General features: G+C 40.2%; 1 protein-coding gene across 1 annotated transcript; it reads left to right on the top strand.

The window, feature by feature from the left end:
• The first annotated feature begins 2,908 nt into the window (after window positions 1–2,908).
• LOC6557486 (amidophosphoribosyltransferase) lies at window positions 2,909–6,045 on the top strand. The gene is made up of 3 exons (XM_001983781.2): window positions 2,909–3,141; window positions 3,206–3,387; window positions 4,426–6,045. Exons 1-3 carry the CDS (start codon window positions 3,111–3,113, stop codon window positions 5,851–5,853), a joined length of 1,641 nt encoding a protein of 546 aa, XP_001983817.1. The 5' UTR covers window positions 2,909–3,110; the 3' UTR covers window positions 5,854–6,045.
• The last annotated feature ends 8,466 nt before the right edge of the window (window positions 6,046–14,511 follow it).

Raw genomic sequence — 14,511 nt, 5'->3', positions numbered from 1 at the left:
TGTCGAACTATTATCCAAAATGTATATATCAAAAGCAGCTGGATTTTGACATTCCCAATTGTTATACTTATATTCAGAAATGTATACTGTTTATTAAATGTTATTATAAATTTAGGAATGCAATCTTGAGATGTACATTGAAGCGAAGCAAAATGTATATCGATGATGTGGCAAGTTTAATCTTAATATATTTAAATATCTTTAATAAAGTAAAATTGTTTGTATAATTTAAAGGGTATCGTGTGGTGCTAAACTTCGTGCAAATGCAACAATTAAACTTGTCTGGCTTTCTTTTCTTTCCACTTGTCGAGGCGATAAGCCCGGTCTGATAAGAGTTTTGTGAGTTCAATTGAATTCAGTAGGTTTCCCATGTGTGTTCTACCTTTATCTGTCGACACTTACATGAGATGGCTTGCCATTTCGTAATGAAGTTATTCTCATGCAAAAATTGAACAGATATACGACTATCTGCGGCGATTGCCACTAGATATTGGCTAGAACAATATCTGAAAGTGCCCTTTCGACTTACATTAAAGGCACATTTTATTCAATTGCGGCCACACAAAAACAAATAAAAATATTTTTTTTATTTTTATATATATTTTTTTTTTGGCCACTTTGTGCACATAAAATAAAATCAAACGATGCGTTGAAAGCGCCGCAGCCCCGCAGCTACTTTCTGCAAAAGGGCTTGGGACTGGCATTGGTCAGGACCAGAGGGGGCGGGCCAGTCATGTGTGGTTGGTCAGCTGAGTGGCTGGGGAGGTGGGGTTGGGTTTTTGGTTCAATAGACAACGCAGATGCCACCAGCCACAAGGCAAGTGCCTCCTCATCCATGTGGTTACTGTAGCCATTTGATGATTTTTGCGTCACCGTTGGTCAAAATCATTTCGAGCGCAAGCAACTGGAAACTGTATAAAAATAATGAAAAGAACAAAAAAAAAAAAGAAGAAAAAAATCGACTGTGCGCAGAGAAGAAGAAAAAGCATCACACAGCGACGAAACCAACTTGAAATAAATGGTCAAAAGAAATAAACAGTCCCATAAAGAATAATCATTCAGAATTCTGCTGAATTATGCATGAGGCGGTTCCCAGCCCAAACCGAGACCCAGGCGCACACATCCCCGAGTAGAGTAGCAAACGGACAACGGGCGAGTGGGGGGTATGAGGGGGACTTCACATATGCGAAATATCCACACGACCCTCCGACCCCCGGTGGTGTGCTGATGTGCTGTTGTTCGGTTCAGTTTGGGCACGGTTTTGGTCAAAGCATCATTTTCCTCTTTATTATCTGTTTGTTTAGTTTTGTGTGCTGGATTTTTATCAGGCTGCCGCTAAGCAGTTAGCTGAGTTTGGAGTGGGAGTAGCAGCAGGAGGGGTATGGGAAGGAGGAGCGAGTTGGCAGAGCTCCCGCGGTGCTGCTGTTTGCCACTTGCCAAAAGTCAGCAGCGTTCGCATAATTTTCGATAAAGCTTTTCGCCAAATGAAATTCAAGTGGTTACACATTTTGGTGGCATTTTCTCCACCCATACTCGGTCAAGTTCTTGCCATTTTTAGACAGTCATTTTTCTTCGTCCCTCACTGGTCGCCTGGTCATTTTCATTTCCACATTATGCCGCATCTTATTATCTGAGTTTTGTTTGCTTGCTTAGCGCTTTATTGTTGTGTATTTATTGGTAACTTTGTTTGTTTTCCCTCTGCTGATACAAGAAGGTAATGCGTGCCTCACATACCTCTCACTAATGACATGCACAAGCATTGACTATTTAGTCTAGACCTGAGTCAGCGCACAACGCCGAACTCGATCGATTCTTATGCAATACACCCGTGAAGTATCATCAGACATTGTTTTCCGTCTGACTTTGTTGCACCCTATGTATATATATTATATGTATATATGGGTAATCGGCATTATTTACTATTTGCGGCTTATCAGATTGGTAGCCTCCATAGCTACCTCAAGTTGTTGTTTGCATCTAATTGCATCAGTTGGAATTAAATTTAACTATCGAGCCACTTATAAACAAGTTGTTTATATATATATGCACAAGCAGGCTAATTATAGATTAATCGCAATTCATGAGAAATTGATTACACAAATTTTCCGATTCAAATGAATTTTTGTTATATTGATTTTTCATTTGTGAGAAATTTAAGTGAATTTCTATCACAATTATTAACTATAAGCGTTCTGTGAAGAGTTTCGCCGAATTACGATCGGGTGATCGACTGTAATACTGCTGTGAAATCGGTTTGTAGAGACATTTATTGAACAACCCGTGCAGACTTCACTGGGGGGCCTACGAATTGTGATTCCTGATAATGCAGCCCATTTATTGAAGAAGAAAAACAAACATTAATCTGTTATTGTTTACGCAAATCTTCGCATCTAAATAAAATGCGTCAATGAACGCATTTTCCAATATATGTAAATGATAAGGACGCAACACTAAGATAAGAACATAATGGAAAATTATTTAACACTGTGATACTAATTATTAAATCGATGGAGTGAATTCCATTCAGCGTTGACATCCAAACTGAATTAGACAGACAGACGACTTTGATTTGGTTTTATTTTTAAATCGTTTTCGGAAACTATTCAATAATGCGATCAATGCTTGGCATTGATCATTCAGTTCTTGGGGAATCTGCGATATTTGCTTATTATTGTTATTATTGTTTGGCATTGCGTATGAAAACCATATCAAATATGAGCTGTTGCGGTTTGGGAAACGGTTTATTTTCGCGAACAGCGGCTTAAACTGCTATCGGCGCAGTTATCAGTCCGAGCTGCCCGATTTGTGTTTATTTACGACTAATTATATGTGTATATGTATATGTACATACATAATATATACATTGCTGATCTGTGTTTCTCAATTTTGAAAGCTTTAATATGCCGTCACTGTAACTTGAACACTCATAATTCCACTGGCATTCAATCAATGCAGACGTGAAAAGGAGAACTCAAATCAACTGATCTCGTAATAAGTGTAAAGTGTCTCAATTTCAATATAGCAACCAGAACAATAATCTATTTTGAGAGCACTGAACGATTGCACAAATAAAGTACAATAATAATACAAATAATCGACTCGTATTGAATATGGCGCAAAGTGAATGTGGAAATTTCTGTGGTAAGAAAATGCAAAAGTGACAACGTTTTGGCATCGCTAAAAGTAATAAATATTTATTTATCAGATGCTGGAAGGGAGCAGACCTGTTGCAAGCAGACAGCTGGCACTATTGCCAGGAGCAGTGCCTCCAAAGTATTCCCCGATAAGATCTACAAATCGGTTCAAGCCAAGGGCAAAGATGTAACCGGTATGACTTGCGAGTGTGGTGTATTTGGCGCCATATCCTGTGGCGACTATCCTACATCGGTAAGTGAACAATATTTGAAATATTTGGTGTATTGGCAACTGAAAAGGAATTTAATTTGAAAGTATAACGTTTTTTATGAGAATACTTGTTAAGTTATCTTCCAATCTGTAATCTTTTGAGCGGTATAATTTACTTTCAAGTACTGTATAATTTGTGATGCTTGATTTGTGATTATTGTTCTGGTTAAATTTGTGTAAAAAGCTAAAATTTTAGCATAAATGCAATTTTTGCGTTCATTATTTTGAAATTGGTTGTATTTATTACAACATAATACTCAAGAGAGAGTATAAAATACATAAATATAAATGGCATTCTAGTTTAGTTTTTCTAATATTCAAGTCATCCATGATGCAGTAGCAAAGTCATTAGAATTCACCACATAAACAAATGCACAATTTTTATTAAAATATATTCTTTTATATTGAAAATTAATTTATATTAAACCTGATTAAATAATATAAATTCTATTCTGTATTAGCGTGTACGATTTGAATCATCAAACAAATCAAGGCTCAATACACATTTGTCATTTGACATTTGTATTTATATTTGACACCTCGAAATAGAAATTCCGTTTTAATGAGTAAAGGTTAAAGTATTGTCAAGTTCAATAGATCGATTATGCGATTGCATCGATCACTTCTGCTAGCCAATTTGTTGGCATTGTCAAAGTGGCAGCAACAGCCATGTAAACTGATCGCAAGTGGGTCAACTTGGCGGCGCCCCTCGCCTGCCGATGTCAGTGACGTCAATGAAAACGCGTTGCATGCTGCGGCTTTTGCTTTTGCTTTTGCTGCAATCGAGTGTAATCAGTAATCTGTAATAAGTATTGATGTCGTCTTCGTTGCTATTTGTTTTTACTAGTAATGAAATGGAAAATAACAGGAAAACATGTGCACAATCAACACACATTATCGGTCGTCAGCATTGTCAGCTGTTTGCATTGGCATCCAAATTGTATAGAATTGAAAAATATAAAAAAACATGTGCTCCATATAATTGATATTGATACGCTTTTCGCACATTTACGTTTTCAGCTCGACATTGCCCAGATGATCTGCTTGGGTTTGGTTGCCCTGCAGCATCGTGGCCAGGAATCGGCTGGCATTGTCACCAGTCAGGGCAAGAACTCCAAGAACTTTGCCGTCCACAAGGGCATGGGCATGATCAGCAACATTTTCAATGACGAGGCCATACGCAAACTGAAGGGCAATCTGGGCATTGGACACACCCGCTACTCAACAGCGGCCGCCTCCGAGGCGGTCAACTGTCAGCCCTTTGTGGTGCACACGGCCCACGGTGCATTGGCCATTGCCCACAATGGGGAGCTGGTTAACTGTGAATCGCTGCGTCGTGAGGTCCTCGAACGTGGCGTTGGCCTCTCCACGCACAGCGACAGCGAGTTGATTGCCCAATCCCTGTGCTGTGCACCGGAGGATGTGTCCGAGCACGATGGACCCAATTGGCCGGCACGCATTCGTCACTTTATGACCCTGGCGCCACTCTCTTACTCGCTGGTCGTCATGCATAAGGAAAAGATCTATGCAGTGCGGGATTCGTATGGCAATCGGCCGTTGTGTCTGGGCAAGATTGTCGCCTATGATGCAGGCCATGCCAACATTGATGAACAGCTTGCCGAGGGTTGGGTGGTGAGCAGCGAGAGTTGTGGCTTCCTCTCCATCGGGGCACGCTACGTACGCGAAGTGGAGCCGGGCGAGATCATTGAGCTGTCCCGCAATGGCTACCGTACAGTGGATATTGTTGAGCGACCCGATTACAAGCGCATGGCCTTCTGCATCTTTGAGTATGTCTACTTTGCGCGCAGCGACTCCATGTTCGAGGGCCAGATGGTCTACTCAGCGCGGCTGCAGTGTGGCCGCCAGTTGGCACGTGAATCTCCGCTGGATGCGGATCTGGTCAGTTCGGTGCCGGAATCGGGCACTGCAGCGGCTCATGGCTATGCGAGGGAGTCGGGTCTGCCCTTTGGCGAGGTGCTCTGCAAGAATCGCTATGTGGGACGCACCTTCATTCAGCCCTCGAATCGTTTGCGCCAACTGGGCGTGGCCAAGAAATTTGGCGCCCTCGCTCAGAATGTGGAGGGTAAGCGGATTGTGCTCGTCGACGATTCCATTGTGCGCGGCAACACAATTGGTCCCATCATCAAGCTGCTCCGGGATGCTGGCGCCACCGAGGTGCACATTCGCATTGCCAGTCCGCCGCTGCAATATCCGTGCTACATGGGCATCAATATACCCACCCGCGAGGAGCTCATCGCCAACAAGCTGAATGCCACGCAGCTGGCCTGCCATGTGGGCGCCGACAGTCTAACCTATCTCAGCGTGCAGGGTCTGGTCAAGGCGGTGCAGATGAACAAGTCGCACGTGAATCCCCTTAAATCGGGCTACTGCACCGCTTGCCTCACCGGCGAGTATCCTGGCGGACTGCCCGAGGAGCTCAGCTGGTAGAATAGCTTGGCATTTATGGAGCACTTAGTTTAAGTCGTAGATCTTAGCTCACCATCAACACAACACATCTATTCCAGTTCAGTTCAAACTCCATATTGAGATCTTAATTCTAAGTCCATTCATACGTTTTCTAAAGATTTAAATCATCTAATTAATTTAGTAGTGTTTCAAATAAATGTTACTTAGTCAGAAGTATTATTATTTTCTTAGTGCTACGTTTATTTTGATGAAAATCGAGTTTTCGGATTTAAATGTGGGCTTATCCTCGGGGTCGAACCATGATCGAAAAGCCTTCCCTTTTGTGGATCGGTTGAGTTTTGATCAAGTTATAGCAGTTATCATTTTGGACTCCTGCCTTTCAGTAATAGTTTGGTAATATTTATTTAATTATTTTCTGTACAGATTTAGACACTTCCACACTTCCGCAATATAAGCTAATAGGAGAGATGAAGCTGGTCGCTTGAGAGTATGCAACATATTCTAAATGCAAATTGAAGCGAATGAAAGAGACGACAGGGGTTTAGTGCCTGCATGTCATGTGATAATTTCGAAAACTGTCTAATGCCATAACTTCAATTCATTTCAATTTATATTTCGAAAGTTTGTTTGCCAAGCGGACCGACACGTCGCGGCGTGTCTCTGTTGCGGTTCCGGTTATAGTCGCATATCATACAATATGGTAATCGTGTTTGCTTTTATTTTTTTTTAGCCTCTGCGCTTTCCGGCTCGCTCTTTCTCCCTTAGTCTCTCTCTCTGTGTTTCTCTTTGTCAGCGTCAGCGGAGGGCGTTGCAGTGTCTAAAGCGGGGCGTTTAGGGCGTTTAATCCTGCGGAAGATGTCCTTGCGGTTATGTGGGGGTTTCTTTTCCTTTCGTTCCTTTTCCTTTTCGTTTTTTTTTTTGCTTTTTGTATATGACGCGCGGGGTACTGAAGTCAACAATGTCATCATTATTCTTGAATATTGTGTTGTATTTTCGCAAACAATTTCGCTAAGCTGCGCAGCGTTGAGAGTGGATGGAGATGGGGATGTGAATGGTGCCTGTTTTGCGGGGGTGGGGATGGGGATGTAGAACGGGGCTCTACGACTTGGCGCTCTGGTAATGACATGAAGAAGAAAATAATATGCGCTGTCATTGTAACTCGCTTGATTAATTCTTGTGTAGGGTATTCATGGATTTTCTACAGAGATTTGCTTATGCTAAGTGTTTTGGATATTAATATGATATATATTTTATTTGGAATATTTATTAAACAATCTATGAATAGACTTATAATAAAAGAAAATGAGAAATTAATATCAATAGAAAAAAATCCATGCATATTTTGCTGGATTTTCATTATTGTCTATTTTTGATGAATTCTGAAATTCAATATTGAATATCTTTATATTTCTCAGAGTTTCATGTTTATCATATTTTCCCATGACTACTTCATATGTAGTTAAATCTTTAGGTTTTATATTTTATATATCGTCTCTAGTTGAATCTTCATCGTTTAATTTCTGCTTTCTTTCGATTTAATGATGATTTTGTAGAGCATACGCTTAGTTGGTATGGCTTGAAGGTTACGGAGTCTCTTCATACCCATTGCCATATATACAAGTGGCTACAAAAGGAAATGACTCTGCCAACATTGAAAACAGACGCTGGCACTTCTCTGACACAATCGCCGGTTGCTGCTACAAGGATATGAAACAAAAAAATACAAAAAAAATAAAACGAACCGTTGCTTGCTTATGTGCGCAGTCGATCACATACACCCACAGACGCACACACACACACACACTAGCACACACATACATACACACAGAGTGAGGGCGGTGACAACTAAGCTGAGCCATATTGCCAGTGTTTCAAGCGATGCCCCTTCGTCCTGCCGAGCGTGCCGCAAAACATGCTTTAAATTTTTTAATAACGCCGGGCTACAAGAGCACTGACGCCTGCGTCCGGACCCGGATCCGGCTTCTGTTTCACTGTGCCAGGCGTTGCCCAAGCTCCAAGCTTACCCCCTCTGCCACCTCCTCCCACACTCGCACTCTCTGCCACTTGTAACTGCGTCAACGTCGCCCACGCTGCCCGTTGTCGTCATTTGCACAGAAGTTATGTAAATTAATGTTTACTTAAGTTCCCCATGTTATTTCTTCGCTTGCTTTTTTTTCTCTTTATTTTTTTTTATTTTTTCGCCTTGCACTTTCACAATGCTACCTACTTCAAAAACAAAAGCAGACAGAGGGCGTTGAATGGCGGGGAGGGGCAGGAGAGTGTGTAGGTGGCGGGGTAGTGTGACGGGGCAGGTGACTGCTAGGCTTTTGGCTAATGGCAACGGCAACGGCTGAAGGTTAACGCCAAAGACATTTTAGCCAACTAGCAAAGAGTGTTGGGGGAGGTAAAAAAAGAAAATTTGCAATAAATTTTGCCAGCGTCGCTTCTGCAATTTAATAAAAAGCGTTCAAGATGTGGACTCCGAGGATGCGTAAGGGGGCGCAGCATCTTATAAACAATCATGCATATTATTGAGTCAAATGGCTGAGTAAATGTTTCGTGTGTGGCTGGCTGGCAAAATTATGGCAATGGCATGCAAATGAAATGAAAATGGTAACAACAAAAGCTGTTTTTTGGCATCATGTTGATTATAATGAACACCTCTACGGGTATATTCACGCAGCCATTTGCTGGGGCTATCGAGGCACTTGAGCTGCCGCTTAATTTAATTTAAACATCACACGGCCCGAAGGCTTGTCAGGGCATGTCCTGGCAGCCACTTGAGGTTCTCAGCTAGCCTGACACATGACGCATGCAACAAGTTGTGCCTTGCAACGATTGATAGACAAACAAAAGGCACCTTGCCGTTGTCCTCTGGCAACACACAAACGTGCCTGGCATTCCTTAAATATAGCCAACAATGGTCGACAGTCGACAGTCGACAACCGAACACACCAACAAATCAAATGAGATTTTCTGGCCAATATACTTTTGGCCTCAAAACGTATGCGGTTAACTGCCTGGACAACATTTTGCAGTCAGGACATCCTTTCAGTTCATTAGCAAATCAAACTTCCGCTTTTTCCTCAAGATATTCATGTGGTCCTTGTGTCCGAAAAAGGCACGAACATGCCACCAACATGAACAAACTCTATTTCTTGGCATGCCGTGGCAAGGAATTTGCATTCCTGACCCCAAGACCCGAGTACAAGATATTTGGCTTGTTAGCTGGTAATTTGATTTAAGGGCTTTACTTGACCGCCAACTGAGCTGTGAGAAAGAGCTGAAACTTTTAGAGATTCTGGATATGCAATAAAAATGTAATTGGTTTTTATTTTTATTGAGAAATTAATATTCGTATTCGCTTTTGGTTCAAATATTATTGTCAGTGAATTTTATTATTCTGATTGTACACAAGCATACTTAAAGTACTCAATCTTCGTGAGTCGCACTGACATTTAATATATTTAATTACATGTAATCAAGTAATTTTTATTAAGCTGAGGTGCATTAAATTAATGTGAAGTTGAATCAAATAAATACATTTGATTTAAAATTAACAACTGTGTGCAATGAATCATTAGTTATTGTTATTTTTTTATTGGTTTCAATGCTACGCCTTTTCGATTAAGCTGTTGTTTTAATGAACTGATATCAAATTAAGCACATCATCCATATAATTTTTCGTGCCTCGGGTGCTTTGCATTGATTACAAGTTGTAATTAAAATAATATAATTAAAATATTACAGACAACCCGTAGCTGACGCAAAAAATAAATACAAAAAATAAGAATAAAAAACGATAAACAAAACCATCACTCAACGAAAAATTGCAATTTGTAACGGGCACCCCAAAACAACAACTGCAGCAATAACAACGAGAGAAAAAACCAAAGTTAAAAAAAAAACATGAAATAACGAAAGGCTCGTCGAAGATGAAATACCCTTACAGATTGTAGTGCAACTGCATACTTACTTATTCTATATGGTATGGAAATCCGATGCTGATATATATTGATATATGTCGAAATGTGTGGAACATAATAAAAGTGTAAATTTATCTTTTAGAAGCTAGATGATATAGTATTCAATGATTTTTGGTATAAACGTGAGTATCAATCGTTCCCATATCAGCCATATAGTATTGTAATACGATCTACTCCGATATTTTTACTGACTTCAGCAAATAGACGGATATATTTCAAGTTTAATCAAGGTAGCTTTAATACCGAGGAATAGATATAGTTGCTAGGCTGGTCAAGCATATATACCTAATGAGATCGGATCGAATCTTCTTCAAGTTCAAGACAAATAATTATACTCTTTGAGAGAGTATACCAAATTAAAAAAAAAAAAATTAAAAACTGCACAAAAAATTTTCAGTTGAGCGGCCATGTAGAAATTTGCAATGGTGGCCAGACAACTGCGACGACGACAGCGATTGCGGATGTTGGTCTGTTGTTGTTAATGCTGCTGCTGTTGTTGTTGTTGTTGTTGCTGTTGCTAGTGTTGATGATGTTGTTGTTGTCGGCTGTATCAGGCACACAATAAACATCAAGATTACACTGTGCGAAAAATAAAATCAGCCTGGAAGAACAACAAACCATATGAATAAACATAATATGAAACTAAAACAAACTGATATTCAACGAAAAAATATCAACAATAATACACTGAGCAAAACAATAATTTTAGAAAAAAAAAGAGAAATAATATTGAACTTGCTTAATATTACTAATCTATCTAATAATCAAATAAAAATCGAATAATATTTATAGAGTTAGGATAAGATACAGCAGAGAAACAAGACTAAACAAAACCGTTCAGCTGGAACTTGAAAATTGTTTATCACTTTTTTCGCTCAGTGTATTTTTACCAACAAAATAATGAACTACACGCAATGGGAAGCATAGCAGATGCAGTTTGTCTACCGGGCGAAAAACAACAATCAAATGTCAGCCCAAATGCCCAATGGAATCGTGGGCGAAAACTTTAGTTGAAACTCCAGTTTGAGCTACAGTTTCAGTTTAAGCTCCAACTGCATCACGCCTTGTCACACATGGGCATGGTATGTGCCTTAATGGTGGCCGGAAGTGAGGCGCCATCAAAATGGCGACCCGGGGCAGCAGGTGAAGCCATTCTCTGATTGTTGTAGCATGACACTCGAATCTGAGATTTGCTTTGCTGTTGCGCGCTTTAATTATTATTATTATTATTATCATTTGCAAGGGGCCAACAAGCGTGCGTCTCCAGAATTGGCCAATGCGGCGGGAAAATCACCCGTTGGCACGCGATGTCAAAACTGGATGCGGTACCCCAGCTTCAAGGGAAAGCGAATGGAGAGAGGGGTAGTGAGGGGGCGACGTTGCATTCTTTTGTGCACACAATGTTCATGAATATTTATTAAGTCGACGCGCTTTTGTTATATTTGTTACTGCACTAACTAACTTCAGGTAGTATATAATGCACTCAATTTCCTGACTGCCCACTTCACTCCCGCTCAACTCTCCACAAAAAGCACCCACCTGCCTGAAGCTTAAAGGCATCACCGTCAACGTCGACGCCTCTGCGTGCCAAGCACAAAAATTAAATTATTTTAGTTCATAATTTTAAATTATAAAATTCAACTTCGGGGCGCTGATGCTGAAGGGAAAAGTTGAAAAGCAGAAACATGACAGCGCTCTATAGAATGAATGAATGAATTTAGCTATGTTCGCCTGCGGCACTCACTCACAAATGCAATTTGAGAATTTTAGAAAATATTTAGAAAATTAACGCAAAGTTGTGGAAATTGTTGCGTCTACGTCGCAAACGTTGTTAGTTTAGTTTGTTCCATCTAAAAACATTATGCTAATTTCTTTTTCATTTCTGTTGGCTGGCATAGGTACAAATTATGGGCCATTGAAGAACATGAGAATTTCACGGGGAAGTTGGTCACTGAAAATGATTTCTTTTTTTGTGAAGTGGAAGTGTCGAATTGAGGGAGACTTAAGATAGATGTGGAGTGAGTATTTAAGATTAAATTACTGAATTCATATATGCTTGGTTAATATCAACTAAGTGTAGTGTTCTTGCTTAGGGTTTCCTATATCTAAATTCAGAGAGCAAATTAGTTTTATTTTTAGTTTTCCCATTGAAAAGCTGAAGAGATCTAACAGATACAATTTGATTGCGGGAGTTCTCATATGAATATTTATAGAAATGAGGCCTGATAAAAATGATTGCAGAACAGCTATTTTTAAAAGGCTCTTGGCGGTTCATTAGGGTAGATAATAAAGTAGATTTATGTATACGAACCAAGAATTATATTAATGTAATAATAAAAAGAAACGTTTAAATATAAATATTTAATTTAAATTATTTAAAATTAGATAGAGCTGTAATAAAAATTCTCAAATATTTTGTATGTTTTATATAAAATGTATATGTGTTTCTAATTGGAGATCTTTAGAAACATAATCTTCCATTGCTGCGCTAAGCACATCCAATAACGTCCGGTCCGAATTCGTTACCGATGCAGACTAAATTCACAGAAACTCCAACGAACTCCGCCAAGCAAGTTCGTCCTCCAGCACGCATGTCCTTAAACATGCCATTGAATATATATATTTATATAAATTTATTTTTGGGGGGCTGCCAGGCTCGTTAGGTTTGTGACCTCACTAAGGCAGCGCCATCTGGCGGCGTGACAAGTCTTGGGAGTGTGGATTTGAATTTGAATTTGTTGTTGTTTGTGCTGCAATTTGCACGATAAAAATTAAATATAAAGAAATAAAACGCGGCGTTGAACCAAGAAAGAAATCACGTAACTGTCAAATATCTTTTCATATCTCAGTTTGTGTTGATCGACTGTGGGAAAACTGGCGAGCGCTCTGAATAAAGATTGTTGTTGTTGCTGTTATTGTCTCTCTTTTGTGGTTGTTGCTTTTGAAGAGATCTTGGCTAGCAGATAATACCGAAAATTCACACATGTCTGCCAGATTATGCTGCGAACTGGTATAATTTTTGTGGAACGCTGTGGGTTTCAGTTTGGATTCATTTTTGCTGTTGTTGTCTCTTTAGCCACACTGCTGTGGGTGCGTTTTTGATGAGGTTTGCTTTGCAGCATTATTTTTGGCAGTTGGCAGCTGACTCGGAGAGTCACGTTTGAGTCAGTTACTTTTCTTTTTGAGCTTGAGTGATGATCAGTCAAAAAGGCATTCCTTCTGAGAATTTGTTAGAGCACTTCTAAGAGCTGTGTGCTTAGCACAGGTGTTGGATTATCTGTGTGGCACACGGCGAGAAAGCATCTGAAAGTGTCTGAGATTAACGTTAATAAAGTCAAGTGATATTGTCTTTAGTCTGGCATTAAAGTAGCGGTAAACTGTCTGTGTTGTATCAAAAGGTGACTTAGATACAAAACTCCAATTGATTTTGAATTTATTTGTTCTATGAAATGAGCTAAACAGATAACAGAATATATTAACAAATGAATTAAAGATACATAAAAAGATGTGTGAGAGCCAAAACATGAAGTTGGAATCCAAACTGCGAGCCGAAGTCGTATAATTTTTAACTGTTACTGGCTTTAAGACTTTGGCTGCTCAATTGGAGTGAAGCGTTCGCAGACTGATGGCCAACACTTGATTTGAGTTTATTTCGACTGCTGTTAATAATTGCTATTGTTGGTCAGCTGTTTGGTTGGGAGTTCGCATGATTTGGGATTAGCACAAGCCGCCATTCTAATTGAAACAACTTGGCTTATCGCATTCCCCCACTGCCAGCAAACAATTCGTACAGCTCTATCCATTTAGCCATTTAGTTGGAATGCATGGCACGCTGCGCTGAGCAGCAGTTTCAGTCTGTGTCTCGACCAGGAAGACATGGAGCGTATCATAACCGGATCGGAGCGTGAACTTAAAACCTAAAACTGCTGCACTGGGCAGCAGCAGCGCCTCCTTGGCCAGTTCACTGGAGCGCAACGACTTCTCGGGGCAAACAGTCGCAACGGGGCAGCATTATTAATGGAAATTGCCGCTGCAAAAGCTACACTAGAGAGAGAGAACGAGATAGAGAGGTAGAGCGAGAGAGGGGGAGAGAGAGATTGAGAAGAGATCTCTTAACGCTGATAGCCACGGTCAAGTTCACGACGTCGACGGCGACGTTAGCAGCGTGTGTCATTAGCATGTAACGCGATCAAATTGAAAATGTAACGGATCCGCATAAGAGCCAGTTGCAGCTACTACAACTACTACAACTCAAACTACCAAGATAAGCATCTGAAAAGGGTACCCTAAATAGTTTATTGATATGCCACTAAGAAAAAGGACTCGCCAGGACTCGCGCACAGAGCACCTGCCTGCCTGTCTTGGCTGGAACATAATTAAAGGGCAGCTCCCATGACTGGCAGTTTGTTATTATTATTATTGTTGTTATATTTATTGTTGTTGTTGCTGTTTTTGTGCTTGTTCTCGATCACCTTGAAAGTAAAAGTCGCCTCAATGCATTTTTATGTTAATCGCCTGGCAACTTTGCGCGCAAAAAAGCATTAAATTAAAACAAACAAATAAATGAATAATAAGCCAAAGTAAAGCGAAGACCGCCAAACAATTTGCATATGCGATCGACACAGAGAGAGAGAGAGAGAGAAAGAGAGGAGAGCAAACGCTCGCTTATAACAGCTGATCAGCTTTATGGCTG

This window comes from Drosophila grimshawi, unplaced genomic scaffold (genome assembly GCF_018153295.1).
Source record: "Drosophila grimshawi isolate 15287-2541.00 unplaced genomic scaffold, ASM1815329v1 contig_44, whole genome shotgun sequence".
NCBI lineage: Eukaryota > Metazoa > Arthropoda > Insecta > Diptera > Drosophilidae > Drosophila > Drosophila grimshawi.
Note: the sequence above shows the minus strand (reverse complement) of the source record. Positions and strands in the feature narration are given on the sequence as shown.